The sequence below is a fragment of the Tilletiaria anomala genome (assembly GCF_000711695.1).
Source record: "Tilletiaria anomala UBC 951 chromosome Unknown K437scaffold_21, whole genome shotgun sequence".
NCBI classification, from domain to species: Eukaryota; Fungi; Basidiomycota; class Exobasidiomycetes; order Georgefischeriales; family Tilletiariaceae; genus Tilletiaria; species Tilletiaria anomala.
In genome coordinates this window covers 55,574-69,948 of record NW_013547001.1, presented here as the reverse complement: position 1 = coordinate 69,948, position 14,375 = coordinate 55,574, and the positions used below count along the sequence as shown (strand labels likewise).

Genomic DNA, 14,375 nt, shown 5'->3' with positions numbered 1-14,375 from the left:
GGATTCAGATTTGCAAATACCAAATTGTGAGTGAACAAGGAATCTAGAAATACAGGAAATGCCGGTCGACGCAGGTGCGGGCGCCGGGGAAGGGGATGGGGAGTGGGCATCACATTGCAGTCGCAGGTGCCCTTTCCTGAAAGGAAGAAGCCTTGAATGAATGAAGGAGATGTGATTGTGGGCCGGGGGTTGGTGAGGATGGCCGGGGCCCTGGGGGGATAATGAAACAAGTGGACGCACATTGTCCACTTGTAGGGCGGCAGTTCAGTCGACGATAGTGAGCTCTTTGGTTCTATTTGCTGCATATGCGTCCTTCCACGTGTCCCAGATCCTGTAGGTAGAAAGGTAGAGGATCAGCAGTCAGGCCACGGATGGTGAGTAGCGCATGATCCCTTGGCTTGGTGAGAGCTAAGAGGAACAGTTCAGGGTTATATCGCGCACCGCATGAGTTCGTCAATGTACTGCCGCTGGATGTCCTCCAACATCTCTTTTGAGGGGTTCGCAGTCTTTTGGACGTGTATCGGGCGACCGACTGCCCAGACATGGGTGCGCACAAGGGCATCGGCGATGTCAGTAATGTACAGGGCAAAGCAGGGCCAGAAGGGACTGGATGCGCACCGACGCTGACGATCGGATGCCGATATGGCAGGAGGCCAAGATGGTAGTTGAAGATCCCACGGCCGTGGAAGAGGGGCAGAGTGAAGCCAAAGACCGACTGTTGAAGGGGCGAAGAGGGGTTCAGACAAATTTGCACCAATCAAGACGGCTGATGATGTACATATGCGCACCTGGAACCGCTTCTGGAATGCATACACTGCGGTGCCTTTCTCGTTGCTTAGCTGCTGGAAGATGTCGTTCTCGCCGAACGAGAAAACGGGGACGAGATCGGCCCTGCCAAGAAGAGGGCATACATCCACGGATCGGCGAAGAGTGGGCAGCATGAGAGGTCAGCAGCAAGCTACGACTTTGTGGTGTGAGGAAGGAGGGGGGCAGCTGGCGCGTGCGCTCTTTGTCACTGCATCACGCACCCAGCTCGTATGGCGATCTTGATGAAGCCCAGCCGGCGGCGGAGCGTCAGATCTGCGGTGCCCGGGTGCGCCTTGAGGCTCTCCGTCGCGCCGCCGACGACGATGGTGATGCAATTGCCGGGGCCCTTGCGCAAGATGCGTTCGCAGCTGTGCTTGCTGACCGAGCACATGCCGAAACTCATGATGACGTCGCGGAAAATGGGGATCTGGAAGTTGGTTGCGAGCGTGAGCAGGTGCGGCCGGAGGCCGGGAAAGGACGTCGCAAACTCGGTCGCTTCAGTCGCAAAGTTCGCCACGGCGCCAACGCCAATGATGCCGTGTGGGTGGTAGCCAAAGACGTACGGCCGGTCCGCAGGCAGGTCGGCAGTCTGTTGCGTGGATATCCAAGGATGAATGCAGGCATGGTTAGGCACGAAAAAGTTTTCTTCCTCGCTGAGGCCTGCCAGGCAGCAGCGACCCACCTTGATCAAGCTGACGGGATAGTACTCGGCAAAATATCGCCACACGGGTAGACGCCTGACCCAGGTCACCCTCCTCCCACCGGACTCAGGGGCTCTGTCTACTAGTAGGACCCAGATGAGATACGGAAAGAGGACTGGCCAGAGGATAGGAATAGACCTGGGGAAAGCAGGGCAGTTGCCAACGTCGAAACAAAAGAATCAGCATCGTGCTAGCATAAGTAAGGTAGCTGACGCATGCAGGGATGCCTACCACAGGAAAAAGAACACAAGCAGGCCCAACGGGAGCAAGATCTCCCAGAGGAGGACGGCAGTGGTTTGCAGTCTTCGATGCCGTGGGATGGAGAGCGGTGCGAATCTGGAGGCACGTGTCACGCATACAGTCAGCGCGGCCCACGTCTGCGTTGCGTCCATCGAGATCGAAACACACCTAATAGAGTGGCTCCTGGCCGTCTCGCGCTCCTTGGCCTTCTCGGCTTCGCGCTCGGCACGCTGCTTATCGTCGCTCTGGGCGGCATCGCCAGCGCCGATGCTGGCATGCAAGCCTTCCACTGCGCCTTTGTGCGCATCTACGGCGTGCCCATTCCGGCCATGCTTCTCATCGTCGTCCGCGTCCAAGAAGACGGGCTCATACGCGGGGGCGCGGGCGCCAGCCGTCGCGGATGCAGGCTCGGTGCGGTTCCAGAAGCTGAAGATGGCCATGGCGAGGGTGCGGAGCAGCAGAGGGTCGGGCGTGAGCCAAGAAGATCGATCGGCTGCCCCTTCGCAGCAAGACGTTTATCGATCGGTGACCACAGCCACAGGGCGAAGTCGGTCGTGGGCCTGGTCGTCGTCCAGCAGTAAGGCCTAGCTTTCACCGTTCCACCACGCGAGGGATCGATCGCCAACAGCCTTCTTTGGGCAAGGATGGGCATTGTCATCAGGACGGCCTTTCATGGTCCTATACAGGGAGTGAGGTGTGCTTGTGTGCTGTGTGGTGTGCGCACTGACCACGTCCCTGTTAAGTCGAGATCTCATGTGAAACTTGAATAACACCCGGGAATTCGGAAGTCGAAACGGAACCTATGCCGCTTTCGAGCCAGCCAATATTGCATCGATCATCTTTTCTTGGCTTCCCCACTCTCCAGCTCGGGAAGCCGGCCTATGGCAAGCAAGAGTCAGACGCAGCTGGGTCCCAGAGTGTACATACTCACCAACAGTAGCTCTGCACACTACTCTCACCATGTCCCCGGCTGTTCCCTCGATTCGTTGAACAGACTGATACCGGTTGGTGAGAAAGCATGGACCTTGCCACCTCGCCGAACTCCAACGCCGCCGCATCGCCGCCCACCTACCGCATCCATCTGGCGCTCTACGACAACAGCGGACCAGACGGCGAACGCATCTCCGGAACGGCTGCTCCGCCACTGTCCTGCCTCCCTGACGACTGGCGCGAAGCACTGGCCGAGCTGCGCCAGTCGGGCACGTACCTCGTCCCTCCATCATCCCCGTTCCCGCCGGCCTCGCCGTCGGTGTCGCGGCAAGCCACGCTGAAGATCTTTGGCCTCTTGCCTCACGTGCGACAGCAGCGTCGCAGAGATCGTGGCGGCCAGCTTTCAGACCTTCCGCGTCGAGTTCCACCGGCGGCGGCACACGCGGATAGCTCTCAGCGCCCGCAGCCTCCCATCGACCAGCGCTTCGGGCCGATTGCGATCGACTGGGCAGACCATCTGACGCAATCGCTCCCTGTAGAAATGTCAGACTTGCAACTTCACAGCGGTGGCGCATCTTGTTCATCAACTAGCAAAAAGAGAAATGGCGCTCGCACCGCCGCCTCTGCGCCAATCGCGCAGCAGCCGGCACAAGCTTCCACCTCGTCTTCAGCGCCTCGAGCACCGCCGGCGTCTGATGCAGGAGCTGCATCCTATACACACCCCTATCCGAGGCCGCGCGCTGCGTCCAAAAATCCAGCTCCATCCACACAGGCACAGCCAGAGACGCCCACCCCCGTAGCACGGTTCCATCAGAAAAGCACCTTCTCGACCAGGGACGATGAGGATGGTGATCGGAGCGCCTTGCGCAATCGAGTGGGAAATTTCAAGACGGGCAGCACGGATGTGGCATTTGGGGTGGTGCATCTTTTCCGGGACCGCGAGGAGGCTATGCTTGAGCCGCAGCATGAAAGCAGAGCGCAGGACGGCGAGACTTCTGCGAGCGCCGAGTCATCTCAGACGCTGGAGGATAGCGAACTGGGAACAGTGCTGGCCGTACTTGCTATGCCCTCCGCCATGACCGCTGCCGACTTCCTTGCCTTCGTCGAACCCGCCGCCGACGCAATCAGCCACTTGCGGATGATCCGGTGAAGCGAGCTCATATCCCTCTTTCGCATTTTCACGTGCTGATTGCTCTGGCTAATCTGCAGGGAAACGCTGCCGAACCGTGCGATGATCTTGCTCAAGTTCCGTGATGCAAGCGACGCAGAAGAGTTCCACAAGCTCTTCAACGGTCAGCCATTCAATGCCATGCATCCAGACCAGATCTGCCAAGTTGTCTACGTCACGAGCGTCACCGTCTCGTCCTCCTCCTCGCTCCCGTCACACGCGTTCTCCAACCTCACCAACTCTGACCCGTGGCCTGTCGTTATGCCCCCCTCCCAATCATCGACGACAGCACAAAGCGGCCGTGGCAGCGCAACCACATCGGACGCCTTGGCCAAGGGCCTCCTGCAGGAGCTGCCCACGTGCCCCGTATGCCTGGAGCGCATGGACGCAAGCGTGACGGGCCTAATGACCATCACGTGTCAGCACACCTTCCACTGCTCTTGTCTGAGCAAATGGACCGACAGCAGGTGTCCCGTCTGTCGGTACTCGCAAACCAGGCAAGCCTACGGACACATTTTGGCGCGCAGACCTGGCGAGGAAGATGATGAGTCTGCACCGATGCCGAGTGCTTGCACCGTCTGTGCTACCACGACGGACCTTTGGGTCTGGTGAGTCGCTCAGGAGGATGGGTCAGCCTTTCCTAGCTGACAGTGCGAATGGTCGTATTGTTTTGCGATATAGCCTCATTTGCGCTTCGGTCGGATGCGGAAGGTACAAGTCTGGCCATGCACATCAGCACTACATAGAGACGGGGCATCTGTACAGTCTCGAGGTGAGCAAAGATGCGCCGAACCTGGTATGATCCTAGAAGAGGATGCACATGCTGATCTCTTTTTTGATATTGCCCTCCCAGCTCGAGACGCAACGCGTGTGGGACTATGCAGGTGACGGCTATGTCCATCGGCTGATCCAGAATAAGACGGACGGCAAACTGGTTGAGCTACCATCCGCATCGTCGACTGGTAATACGCCCTCAGGCAAAGGCAGCTATAGCCAAGCAATATCGGGGGAGATGGTCTCGTCCGACAAGATTGAGTCCATCGGCCTCGAGTACAGCTACCTCTTGACTTCGCAGCTCGAGTCGCAGCGCTTTTACTATGAGGACAAGATCCACGGCCTGCAGAGCAAGCTGGATGACATGGTCGAGCGCGACGAGGCGCTCACATCTCGTGTGAGCAAGGCGGACGCGGCGCTTGCACAGCTGCGTGAGGAAGTGCACCGCACGACGTCGCTGTGCTCCACGCTCGAGGCGGACAGACTCAAATCGGAGAACCGGGCAGGGAAGGCGGTCGAGCAGGCGCGCAAGCTGCAGCGCGACCTGCAGGCTGAGCAGAGTATCAGCCAAGGCCTGCAGAAACATGTCGAGATCCTCAAGGAGGAAGGCTCGGCAATGAAGAGTAAAGTAGTGGATCTGGAGGAGCAGATGCGCGATCTCATGTTCTTTGTCTCAGCCAGGGAGAAGGTCCAGGGCTCCGAAGAGCTCGTAGGAGGGGATGTCGCGATCGGGCCTCCGGCAAAGGGGAAGAAGAAAAAGGGCGGGAAATAATCAGATGGACCTGTGCTCGGCGTATGTATTCTCCTTCATTTGTAGCATAGGTATTCTAGAGCGGTGCTGACCTTAATCACGCATCCTGCCTACAGCCTTGAAGCTTGTGCAAACCCTGGCTTCGGGAGTTTGGCGATAATAAAGCACCGGAATTACGAAAACATCCCCGACACCCAATCAATTACAGCGATGAGATCATGAGAGCCTCCTGGAGCTGTCATAGACCTGTTGCTAAACCAACTTTATAGACCCTTGCATCACCTACATTATCTAAGACGTTGGCCACAACCTACCATGCTCATGCCGGATGTGTTGGCCAGCACTCAAAGTCCTCCGAATGGTCCAGCTCAGTGTCCAGAATGATCTGGAAGCTATCGCCAGTGGTCAAGCGCGCCATCGGTACTCGGGCTGTCGTTAATGCAAGACTCACACCCCACTTTTCGGCAGGTCTTTCATCACGTCAGACTCCCGGCGCGAGTCCTGCGCATCGTGATCATCAAGTGCAATATGGGGCCGAAGAAGGCGCACGTAGCCAAGAAGGTGCTGCCATCGTACCACAGTCGACTCATGCTCACGGAGTGGAGGAGGAAGCCGCGAACACCAAATTGAAAGCCACTGGGCCCAAGCCGATGACAATCGAAGAGAGGGACGCAGCACTCATGCAGAAGTTCCTTGATCGTGAAGGCGGCACTGCAGGATTTGGTATGGGCTGCGAGGAGTGGAATGGCGCGATGGGAACGCAGACCAGGAATAACATGTTCCGGTGAGTATAACATGCGTCAGTAGGCCGAGCAAGGAGGGGCCGATGCAGAATGTATGCTGCATTTCTGGATCTTAATTAGTGATGTGCCGTCATGAAGCGGGAGAAGAGGCTTATATTGACCAGTAAAAACTGTTTATCGCTCCCTTCAGCGTGATTTGAACTATGCTCCTTGCTCGCCTCAAGGTGCCGTTTGTCGACATCTCCCGTCGCGTCCTCAAGTAATCGTTTCATGCGCATCAAATTTCGAACCGGAGCCTTGATCACAATTGGCAATCATAAGGCGACCATCACAGGCCCTCATACCGGTTACGGAGTCCAAGCTCGTCTCAAATGTGCTATGCTCGAAATTTGGCAACTAAATGTAGTGGAGCATAGGCGGGTCTTCGCTCTTTTCTTGACGGCATCCTGTGCGCGTGAATTTGTCAGCTCTTCACTCATCACCATGCCTCATGTAGCATAACAGTGCCAGTCACATGTAGCAAATTGTAGTTTTACACCAGCGATGGTTTCATAGGTCAGCTGCAGCCGACCAGTTAGCCTGCGCGAGTGACAAGAACCAGTTTGGCAAGTACGTGCACTCCAGCCTCGATCATTTCCCCGACAGCAAGAGATTCGCTCACATTTTTCAGGGGTTTTCTGACAACCTTCATACCCAGGACATGCCGACCTGATTTTGGTATTTCTTTGCGTAGATTAACACCGCATTACGCTCGGCGTTTCAAGTCATTTAGAGATGACGTGAGATGTGCGATTGCAAAGCAACCTGAGAGCGCTTGTCGCAGCCATGCAAAGTCATTGTCTGTGGGCAGCACGGAGGATCTTGCATTGCCAGCTGAAAACATATTGCTGAGCGTTAGGATATAGTACAAAGGCAGCACTGGCGCACTGCGGGAGTGATGCTGCGCTCTTTAAGCAAGCACTTGCATGGCCTCGTCCAAAGCATAACGGCAGGTCTTGCTAGGCGCCCTTCAGCCACTACCGCTTAAAGATGTTAGGTAGGCTGTTGACAAACCAGGTGTAAGTAATGGTGACCTGGCAGTGCCTGCATGCTTCAGTGGTAAGGACCATGCTGGCTGAACGCCAGCAATTTGCCAGTCAAGGTCCAAAGCAGTGAAACAGTGCCTGCTCTGGTGTGCAAGGTATCGCATGAGTTTCCACTTTCCATTGGTGCCTTTTGGAAAGGAATGAAGGGACGTCCCAACTCCCAGAAAGCCGGACAGTGTCCAGTGAAATTCCCTGTGCTCCCAGAAATCCCGGGGGTTCGAACACCAAAGCTGTCAAGAAAACGGAAATAGCTTCCCATCAGGATGCCTGCAACCAAGGTGCCCTCGCACAGACTACCTGATCGGCTGCAGCTACCTCTTGAAACTATCGCTGGTGTACGTATTTGCACCATTTGCTTCCTAATACTCTAACAAACCCTCACTGGGACTTCTCGTTCGCTGCTGCTCATAGAGGAATAAGTTCGCCATTCCGACATGGATATCAGAAAAGCCCCGGAATCGGATCCTAGAAAGCACATTAATATTGATATTTGCACCGAATCAATGTTCCAGCCACTCGCCAAAAGGCTCAGCCTCGAACATCCCATAAAGTCAATACATGCATGACTTGCCGTCCTTGTACTTCTTCTATTGCTCGTCTGAGATTCATCATCGCTAGATCGTAAGACTGGCAGGCTTTCTATAAACAATCGCCCTAACCCGGATTGGCATTCGACTTCCTGCAGTCATCATGTCGTCTTCAGCCGCAGCGCTCGACGCGCAGCTCTCCATCGAGGCCAAGTACGACCTCATTACGAGAGACCTTCAGGAAGTTCTTGGAGGGGACAAGATCAAAGACATCTTGCGGAAGGGAGAGCGGCCATTAAGATGCTACTGGGGTACCGCGCCGACTGGTAGACCACACATCGGCTACTTTGTTCCGTTCACCAAGCTCGCCGACTTCCTTAAGGCTGGCACGGAGGTTAAGGTGTTGCTCGCAGGTGAGGGGCTAACAATTCACCAGTGCCTCACACATGCAAGGTATATACTTATATTCGTCTTTTTCAGATATTCATGCATTCTTGGACAATATGAAAGCGCCGATCACACTCGTGCGCCATCGCGTGGAGTACTACCGCCTCATCATTCGTACCGTCCTTAAAGCTATAGGCGTGCCTGTCGAGCGCCTTAATTTCGTCGTCGGCTCAAGCTATCAGCTGACTGAGGCCTACAACATGGACCAGTACCGGCTGTGTGCCATGGTTACCGAGCACGATGCCAAGCGCGCTGGCGCTGAGGTGGTGAAGCAAGTGTCAAGCCCTCTTCTTAGCAGCATGCTCTATCCAGGTCTTCAGGCCCTTGACGAGCAGTACCTCGATGTAGACTTCCAGTTTGGCGGAGTCGATCAGCGCAAGATCTTCGTCTACGCCGAGGATATTCTTCCAAAATTGGGCTATGCGAAGCGAGCACATCTGATGAACTCAATGGTACCGGGCCTCAAGGGCTCCAAGATGTCGGCTTCGGATGCGGGCTCTAAAGTGGATTTCCTCGACACACCCAAGGATATTGCTAAGAAGCTCAATGAGGCGCACTGCATTGAAGGGCAGGTGGAGGAGAACGGAGTGCTCGCGTTCGTCAAAAATGTTATTTTTCCTATTGAGCGATTGAGGGAGGAGAACATCGCGGGCGGTAATGCGGACTTGCTCGACGCTAGCAAGGGCGCGTCTAAACGCCTCGCAGCAGATGGCGCACCCCCAAATACTTTATTCAGCATCAACCGGCCCGATAAGTTTGGGGGGGGGCTGCACTACTCGACCTACGAGGCAGTCGAGAAGGACTTTGTGGATAGGAGGCTGCACCCGGCAGACCTCAAGCAGGGCGTCGCAGACGCCATCTCAACGCTATTGGAGCCCGTCAGGAAAGAGTTTGAGAGCAATGCGGATTTCCAGAAGATCGCCGAGCTTGCTTATCCATCAGAAAAGGCCGCAGCACCAAAGAAGGTCGTCAAGCCAAGTAAGTTTCTTTAGGTTCGAGTCGATGCTTTCGGAGAGGCTTCTGACTCGTTGGCCATAATTCTGCTGCGCAGAGAATCCACGCTTCGCGCACATGTTCACCAAGGAGGAGGGCGGGACTGCCGAGACAGCTGAGGATGCACAGGCTGCCAAAGCAGCGCATGAAGCAGCAATCGCAGCGGGACAAGAGCCACCCCCTCCACCAAAGCAAGCGAAGGCAGCAACATCCTCCACTCCAAAGCAGCCAAAGGCAGCGCCGAAAAACGAGCCTTCGCGCCCGCTTCCTTCGCAGATCGATCTTCGCGTCGGCAAGATCGTTGACATCAAGCCGCATCCGGACGCTGACTCACTGTACCTCGAAAGCGTCGACTTTGGCGAACCGGACGGCCCGCGCACTGTACTTTCCGGGTTGGTCAAGTATGTGCCGATTGAGAAGATGTCAGGACGCTTGGTGGTTGGCGTGTGCAACTTGAAGCCCGCAGCGATGAGGGGTATCAAGAGCCATGCGATGTTGCTTTGCGCGACGCACAAGAGCGGGAAAGACGGCGGCGTTGAGCCGGTTGCGCCGCCAGAAGGGAGCCAGCCTGGCGATAAGCTGTGGGTGGAGGGATACGAGGGACGTGAACCTGACGCGCAACTAAACCCGAAAAAGAAGGTGAGCCAGCTACATAATTTTGACCTTTGCCGCAGACACGCTGATACCTGTATTTCGCTTGTGCAGATCTTCGAAACGATCCAGCCTGCTTACCTCACCACCGAGAGCAGAGAGGCGGCCTGGAAGGGTGTCGGGCCAGATGAAGACGAGACCGCCGAGCCCAAGGTTAGACTGATAAAGGGAGAGAAGGGCGTATGCTTTGCTCCGGCGGGATTTGAGGGCGCTGGTCTATCCTAGAAATTTTCGCACATTCAAACAGGGCTGCATGGAAATATTACGACATACTCAAGACAGGAATGGAAGTTGCAGATTTTGCAGCCCTCATGGAAGTCCGAAGTGCATCTGATGGGCCTACTTTGACTGTAGAACAATGCATCGATACCTGAGCGCGGGTGTCTGTATGATACATGCAACAGATTCAGCAGGGACTGTCTTGAGTCAAAGTGCATGGTTGCGGATGCTGTGAGAAAGTAGGACTGCTTCGATGAGAAAAAACTGGAAAGAACTATGTTGAGTGCAGGTAGTGCTCATATGCCTCAGCAACTGGTCTAAAGCTGATGATTTCCATCGATGGCTTTCCATCACGAAGGCAGACGATGACACTGGCATTTGGGGCAAGCGCAGTTAGCGGTCAAAGCTCGCGATATGAATGAGCAATCTCGATCACCTCACCATTTGTCATCGCGGTAAGCCATTTTGAAGACCTGCTCACTCGGCTGGCCGAGCTCGCGGATGAACTTGCCCGTGTTGGTGTCCCATAGCTTGACAATACCGTCATTGCCTCCTGTGACCATGAAGCGCTCGTCGAATTGCAAGCAAGTGACGGAGTTGTCGTGTGCGCACAGGCGGTGGAGGCACTCGTATGTCTCGAGAGAGAAGATGATCACGCGGCCATCGGACCCACCCGTGACGAGCACCTTATCCGTCAGCTGGAGCTGGCCGACAAGAGAGGTATGCCCTTGGAAGAGAGCGAGGCATTCGCTGCGAGTGTAAATAAACCTTCTGTCAGCTGCAGTCGCGGAAGGGGAACTTAAAAAATACGCCACACTTACCCCGTGTGAGCGTTCCACACGCGGACCGTAGCGTCAAGGCTGCCCGTGGCGACCTTCTCGCCGTCGAAAGCGATCGAGTAGATTTGATGACAGTGACCCGTGAGGACGTGCAGGCATTTTCCCGTGTCAACATCCCAGATGCGGCAAGTCGCGTCATAGCTGCCGCTGGCAATCCTGTTGCCCGCAACATCCAAGCAACGCACAAAGTGCTCGTGCCCAGAGAGCAGGTGGATCAGCTCGCCCTTCTCGATATCCCACACGCGCACCGAGTGGTCGCGTGCGCCAGATATGGCGATCGGCCGTCCAGGCATGACTTTCAGGCAGCGCACCGTCGCGGTGTGACCGCGGAGGACGTGCTTGCATTCGCCTGTGTTCAGATCCCAGACCCTGATTTCGCGATCTGAGCCTGCGGAGACGATGACGGGATGGATGTTGCCGTAGCTGGGTACACTACCTGTCGGGCTGCTCTGCGCTAGGCCAGGAGCAGTGTTGTTGTTACTGTTGTTCGCGAATAGAGAGTAGCCAGGGCTGGGCGGCGGCCCGGACCACCTGAAAGACTCGTTGAGCTGCGCAGAGGAACCTTGGCTATATGCACGCGACCGGTCGCTTGCACTCGACCAGCCGGGCGCGCCATCCTCGTATGTGTCCATATCGTTCCCTGCCTCTTCTCTGCGCAACATGGCAAGCCGCGTTCGATGGAACCACTGCAGCGTCTCCTCATGGCCAAGAGCCGCCGGGTCCTCCGCCGGCGGCCCCGGCGGCATTGGCCAGGGCGCCGTTCGCCCCTCCCCTTCTGTCGGCCGCCCATCATGATGCATCAGCTTGAGATCGCCATCTCCCGCTGCCAGATACGGCCTGCCGCAGTTGTCGTCTGGATTCGTGACAAACATCTGCTGCACGTAGCCTTTCCCAGTACCGGCCTTGGTTTCCGTTGCAGTGCTGCCGCCACCGCTGTCGCCAGACCCGGCAATGAGGGACAAGCACCAGACGCCGCTCTGGTGGCCCGTCAGTGTCTTCATGAAGAGGCCGGTACGCGCGTCGAACACGTGGATCTTGCAATTGGGCATGCCAAGCACAATGCGATCCGCGTCCATAGCCAGCGATGTCACCATGGTCTGGTCGTTGGCGCAAGTGTACTGGGACAGCAGGCGCCCGCCGCGCAGCCAGTTTGATTCAGTTTGGTATGCCAGTTTGAATTGCTCCTTGTAGCTGATTGCTGGCTGCGAGCTGTTGCTGCTGCCGCTGCCGCTGTGCGCCAGGCCTTCAGAGTACGTGACGGCGCGATCCAACGGTCCACGCGCATGGCCTTCCAAGGTGCTGGGGATTCCAAGTCCAAGCGCAGACTGTGGCCGTGGCCGTCTGTGGTCCCTACCACCACGGCGCCGCGAGCTGGCATCGCCACGAGAGCTTAGCGGCAACACTTGAGTGGTGGAGTGGGAGTGTGTCTCGCCATCAAAGTACCCAATCGCCGGCGAACTTCGTTTATCGCCTGCTGACGATAATCCGGCTGCTGCTGCCACTTGCTGCGAAGGCGAAGCACCTGCGAAGCGAAGCAGGGCATTCCGCTCGAGGCCGAGTGCATTTAAACCGTGGCTGAATGCGTTACCGATGCCAGAGACGGGAAGCCGGACGTTTGGAGTGCGTAACAAGCTTGCAGCCATGCTACTGACGAGCGGTGTATGCGCTGCAAAGCTGTAGCCTGCATTGTTGGTACCAGCGTGGGATGCAGCGTTGCGCGGCGTCAGTTGGACTCCGCCGCCTACCCCACCTGCGAAGCCGCCTGCTAGTACAGGTGTATGCGCCACTGCGGCCGCAGCAGCAGCTGCTGCGCCTTCCCACCACGAGGTGGAGGTTGCAGAAACAGGGTTGTCTTGCGCTGCAGGATATACGACGGAGCTGCCCTCAGGTGCGTCTTCGTCCATTCGGTCGCCGTCGCGACCACCATCGCCAAGAGACAAAGGGAGAGTGCTCGAGCGACGTGGGCCCGGATGGAGGGTCGATGCTGCCGATGCCACAGCACCAGCGGCGCCAGTCCGGGAGGAGCTTGGCGAGAGGACGTTGCCGATCAGCCCCGCAAGAGAAGTAGGCGGACCAGCACTGAGGCGTCCCACATTCCACGCGCTCCCTCCGTCGCGGGAAGCGGCAGCGTGATCGTCAGGCCCGCCCGGGGCACCAGTACCATAGCGCTGATGAAGCGGCGTTGCGAGTTCTGCGCGAGTTTTCCCATATCGATCCCTGATTTCCTCGCTGACGATATCTTCTAATTGCGCGTAGAAGGCTGCGTCATGCGGACTAAGCATCGCGACAGCGCCGTCGTTGCCTTCCTGCTTGGACAAGAAGAGAGCGTGCAACGTTCGCAGTTCCTGCATCGCGTTGGACGGATCGAGGCCTCGAGTGCGGTAGCGCTCGTAGAGGCTGGGAAGGATGCTCGCTTCCTCCTGCTCATTCCTTAGGTCCTCCAGCTCGTCCCGCAGCCGACCTTTACCCTTTGCGTCGCCGCTGGTCCCACGCGGCTTCCACTCGCGCTGACGTGGGAGGACGTTTTTGGTGCGATATTTATGCTTGATGCACATTGCCATCCATGTCTGCTCATCGTTAACAAGGCTGCGCCAGAAGCGGCAAACGCATGCGGCGCGCGCCAACGTCCGCGGGTCGTCGACGAAGCTGAGGACGTGTAAGCTGATCTCGATCGGCAGCTCGGAGAGGAAGTCGATGCGGAGCCGCGGGCTGACGATGCGCGAGAGGTGAGCCAGCTCTTGCTTGGTGCAGTTCGTGACGAGTGCCGAGATGAGATCGAGCCTCGCTTGCGATGGGAGGCTTTGGAAATGCATCGTGAGATCTTTGATGAACGTCTGGCCACTGAGTGGCGTTCCATCGCTGAGCGATGCCCGAATGGGACTCCCTCCGTTCGATGAGGAAGGGGTAGAGCTCTGAGCCGCCGCAGCGGCGGCGCTACCCCGACTGCCATGTGGACGATCAGGCTGCGGTGATGGTGCAGGTGTCGGCGGCGAGATGGCCCGATGGAACGGGATGGCGATCGGCGTCGTCACTGTGTTTGCTCCTGCTGCTGCTGCTGCTGCCGCCGCCGCTGTTGCTGCCGTTGTACCTCCAGCTGTCGAGGTCGAGGCCGGCGTGTGCGATGGCACCATCTGCTCGTCTTCCATGATGGGTAGCGCTTCTATCGCGGCCGGACGAGCGCACACGAGCGGCTACCTCGCGTCGAAAGAAGAGCACGCCTGGCGCATCCGCTGCTCGCGCAGAGCTTCGAGCTTCGAGGTGCTTTGTGCTATATACACCCCAGTACGCCGTGCACATACACCAGTTTCAGCAGCTGCTCAAGTGCATGTTAATGCTTGTCGTGGCTCTCTTTGAAGTCATCGTTGATGGTGTTTTGGGTGCCCTTGAGCGCACACCGCGGATCTGCTGTGCGGATCGGCGGCACCACACCAGTGTGCTGTGCTTGCTGATCACCCACTTCCACAAACACCCACAATATCGTGCGCACATTGGTGATGCCT

The 14,375-nt window shown here is 57.1% G+C and overlaps 5 protein-coding genes across 5 annotated transcripts; 3 read left to right on the top strand and 2 right to left on the bottom strand.

Moving 5' to 3' along the window:
• Nucleotides 1-12: 12 nt before the first annotated feature.
• Nucleotides 13-2,445, bottom strand: K437DRAFT_255249 (putative diacylglycerol acyltransferase type 2b). The gene is made up of 8 exons (XM_013388905.1): nucleotides 1,917-2,445; nucleotides 1,740-1,844; nucleotides 1,490-1,646; nucleotides 1,029-1,396; nucleotides 789-891; nucleotides 619-715; nucleotides 442-532; nucleotides 13-331 (listed from the first exon to the last, which is right to left on the bottom strand). Exons 1-8 carry the CDS (start codon nucleotides 2,186-2,188, stop codon nucleotides 265-267), a joined length of 1,260 nt encoding a protein of 419 aa, XP_013244359.1. The 5' UTR covers nucleotides 2,189-2,445; the 3' UTR covers nucleotides 13-264.
• Nucleotides 2,446-2,622: 177 nt separating this feature from the next.
• Nucleotides 2,623-5,463, top strand: K437DRAFT_255248 (uncharacterized protein). The gene is made up of 4 exons (XM_013388904.1): nucleotides 2,623-3,824; nucleotides 3,888-4,454; nucleotides 4,528-4,618; nucleotides 4,700-5,463. The coding sequence occupies exons 1-4, from the start codon at nucleotides 2,767-2,769 to the stop codon at nucleotides 5,390-5,392; spliced, it is 2,409 nt and encodes an 802-aa protein (XP_013244358.1). The 5' UTR covers nucleotides 2,623-2,766; the 3' UTR covers nucleotides 5,393-5,463.
• A 288-nt stretch (nucleotides 5,464-5,751) lies between these two features.
• On the top strand, nucleotides 5,752-6,250 carry K437DRAFT_267402 (uncharacterized protein; the record flags this gene model as incomplete). The annotated part of the gene is made up of 2 exons (XM_013388903.1): nucleotides 5,752-6,155; nucleotides 6,235-6,250. 2 exons carry the CDS (start codon nucleotides 5,752-5,754, stop codon nucleotides 6,248-6,250), a joined length of 420 nt encoding a protein of 139 aa, XP_013244357.1.
• Nucleotides 6,251-7,801: 1,551 nt separating this feature from the next.
• K437DRAFT_245147 (Nucleotidylyl transferase) lies at nucleotides 7,802-10,219 on the top strand. Its single transcript, XM_013388902.1, has 4 exons — nucleotides 7,802-8,139; nucleotides 8,207-9,151; nucleotides 9,225-9,805; nucleotides 9,872-10,219. Exons 1-4 carry the CDS (start codon nucleotides 7,890-7,892, stop codon nucleotides 10,040-10,042), a joined length of 1,947 nt encoding a protein of 648 aa, XP_013244356.1. The 5' UTR covers nucleotides 7,802-7,889; the 3' UTR covers nucleotides 10,043-10,219.
• Nucleotides 10,161-14,211, bottom strand: K437DRAFT_255245 (uncharacterized protein). Its single transcript, XM_013388901.1, has 3 exons — nucleotides 10,858-14,211; nucleotides 10,478-10,786; nucleotides 10,161-10,407 (listed from the first exon to the last, which is right to left on the bottom strand). The coding sequence occupies exons 1-3, from the start codon at nucleotides 14,019-14,021 to the stop codon at nucleotides 10,311-10,313; spliced, it is 3,570 nt and encodes a 1,189-aa protein (XP_013244355.1). The 5' UTR covers nucleotides 14,022-14,211; the 3' UTR covers nucleotides 10,161-10,310.
• Between the last annotated feature and the right edge of the window lie 164 nt (nucleotides 14,212-14,375).

What these genes read in the sequence shown, in the direction of transcription:
- K437DRAFT_255248 (XM_013388904.1), top strand. Translation starts at nt 2,767, where the DNA reads ATGGACCTTGCCACCTCGCCGAACTCCAACGCCGCCGCATCGCCGCCC. An exon ending in AGCCACTTGCGGATGATCCG is followed by an intron (nt 3,825 to 3,887) that starts GTGAAGCGAGCT and finishes GCTAATCTGCAG; the next exon opens with GGAAACGCTGCCGAACCGTG. An exon ending in GGCATCTGTACAGTCTCGAG is followed by an intron (nt 4,619 to 4,699) that starts GTGAGCAAAGAT and finishes TTGCCCTCCCAG; the next exon opens with CTCGAGACGCAACGCGTGTG.
- K437DRAFT_255249 (XM_013388905.1), bottom strand. Translation starts at nt 2,188, where the DNA reads ATGGCCATCTTCAGCTTCTGGAACCGCACCGAGCCTGCATCCGCGACG. An exon ending in GCCAGGAGCCACTCTATTAG is followed by an intron (nt 1,845 to 1,916) that starts GTGTGTTTCGAT and finishes ACGTGCCTCCAG; the next exon opens with ATTCGCACCGCTCTCCATCC. An exon ending in TACATTGACGAACTCATGCG is followed by an intron (nt 332 to 441) that starts GTGCGCGATATA and finishes TTCTACCTACAG; the next exon opens with GATCTGGGACACGTGGAAGG.
- K437DRAFT_255245 (XM_013388901.1), bottom strand. Translation starts at nt 14,021, where the DNA reads ATGGAAGACGAGCAGATGGTGCCATCGCACACGCCGGCCTCGACCTCG. An exon ending in GTGTGGAACGCTCACACGGG is followed by an intron (nt 10,787 to 10,857) that starts GTAAGTGTGGCG and finishes TTACACTCGCAG; the next exon opens with CGAATGCCTCGCTCTCTTCC. An exon ending in GCTTACCGCGATGACAAATG is followed by an intron (nt 10,408 to 10,477) that starts GTGAGGTGATCG and finishes CCCAAATGCCAG; the next exon opens with TGTCATCGTCTGCCTTCGTG.
- K437DRAFT_245147 (XM_013388902.1), top strand. Translation starts at nt 7,890, where the DNA reads ATGTCGTCTTCAGCCGCAGCGCTCGACGCGCAGCTCTCCATCGAGGCC. An exon ending in AAAGAAGGTCGTCAAGCCAA is followed by an intron (nt 9,152 to 9,224) that starts GTAAGTTTCTTT and finishes TCTGCTGCGCAG; the next exon opens with AGAATCCACGCTTCGCGCAC. An exon ending in AACTAAACCCGAAAAAGAAG is followed by an intron (nt 9,806 to 9,871) that starts GTGAGCCAGCTA and finishes TCGCTTGTGCAG; the next exon opens with ATCTTCGAAACGATCCAGCC.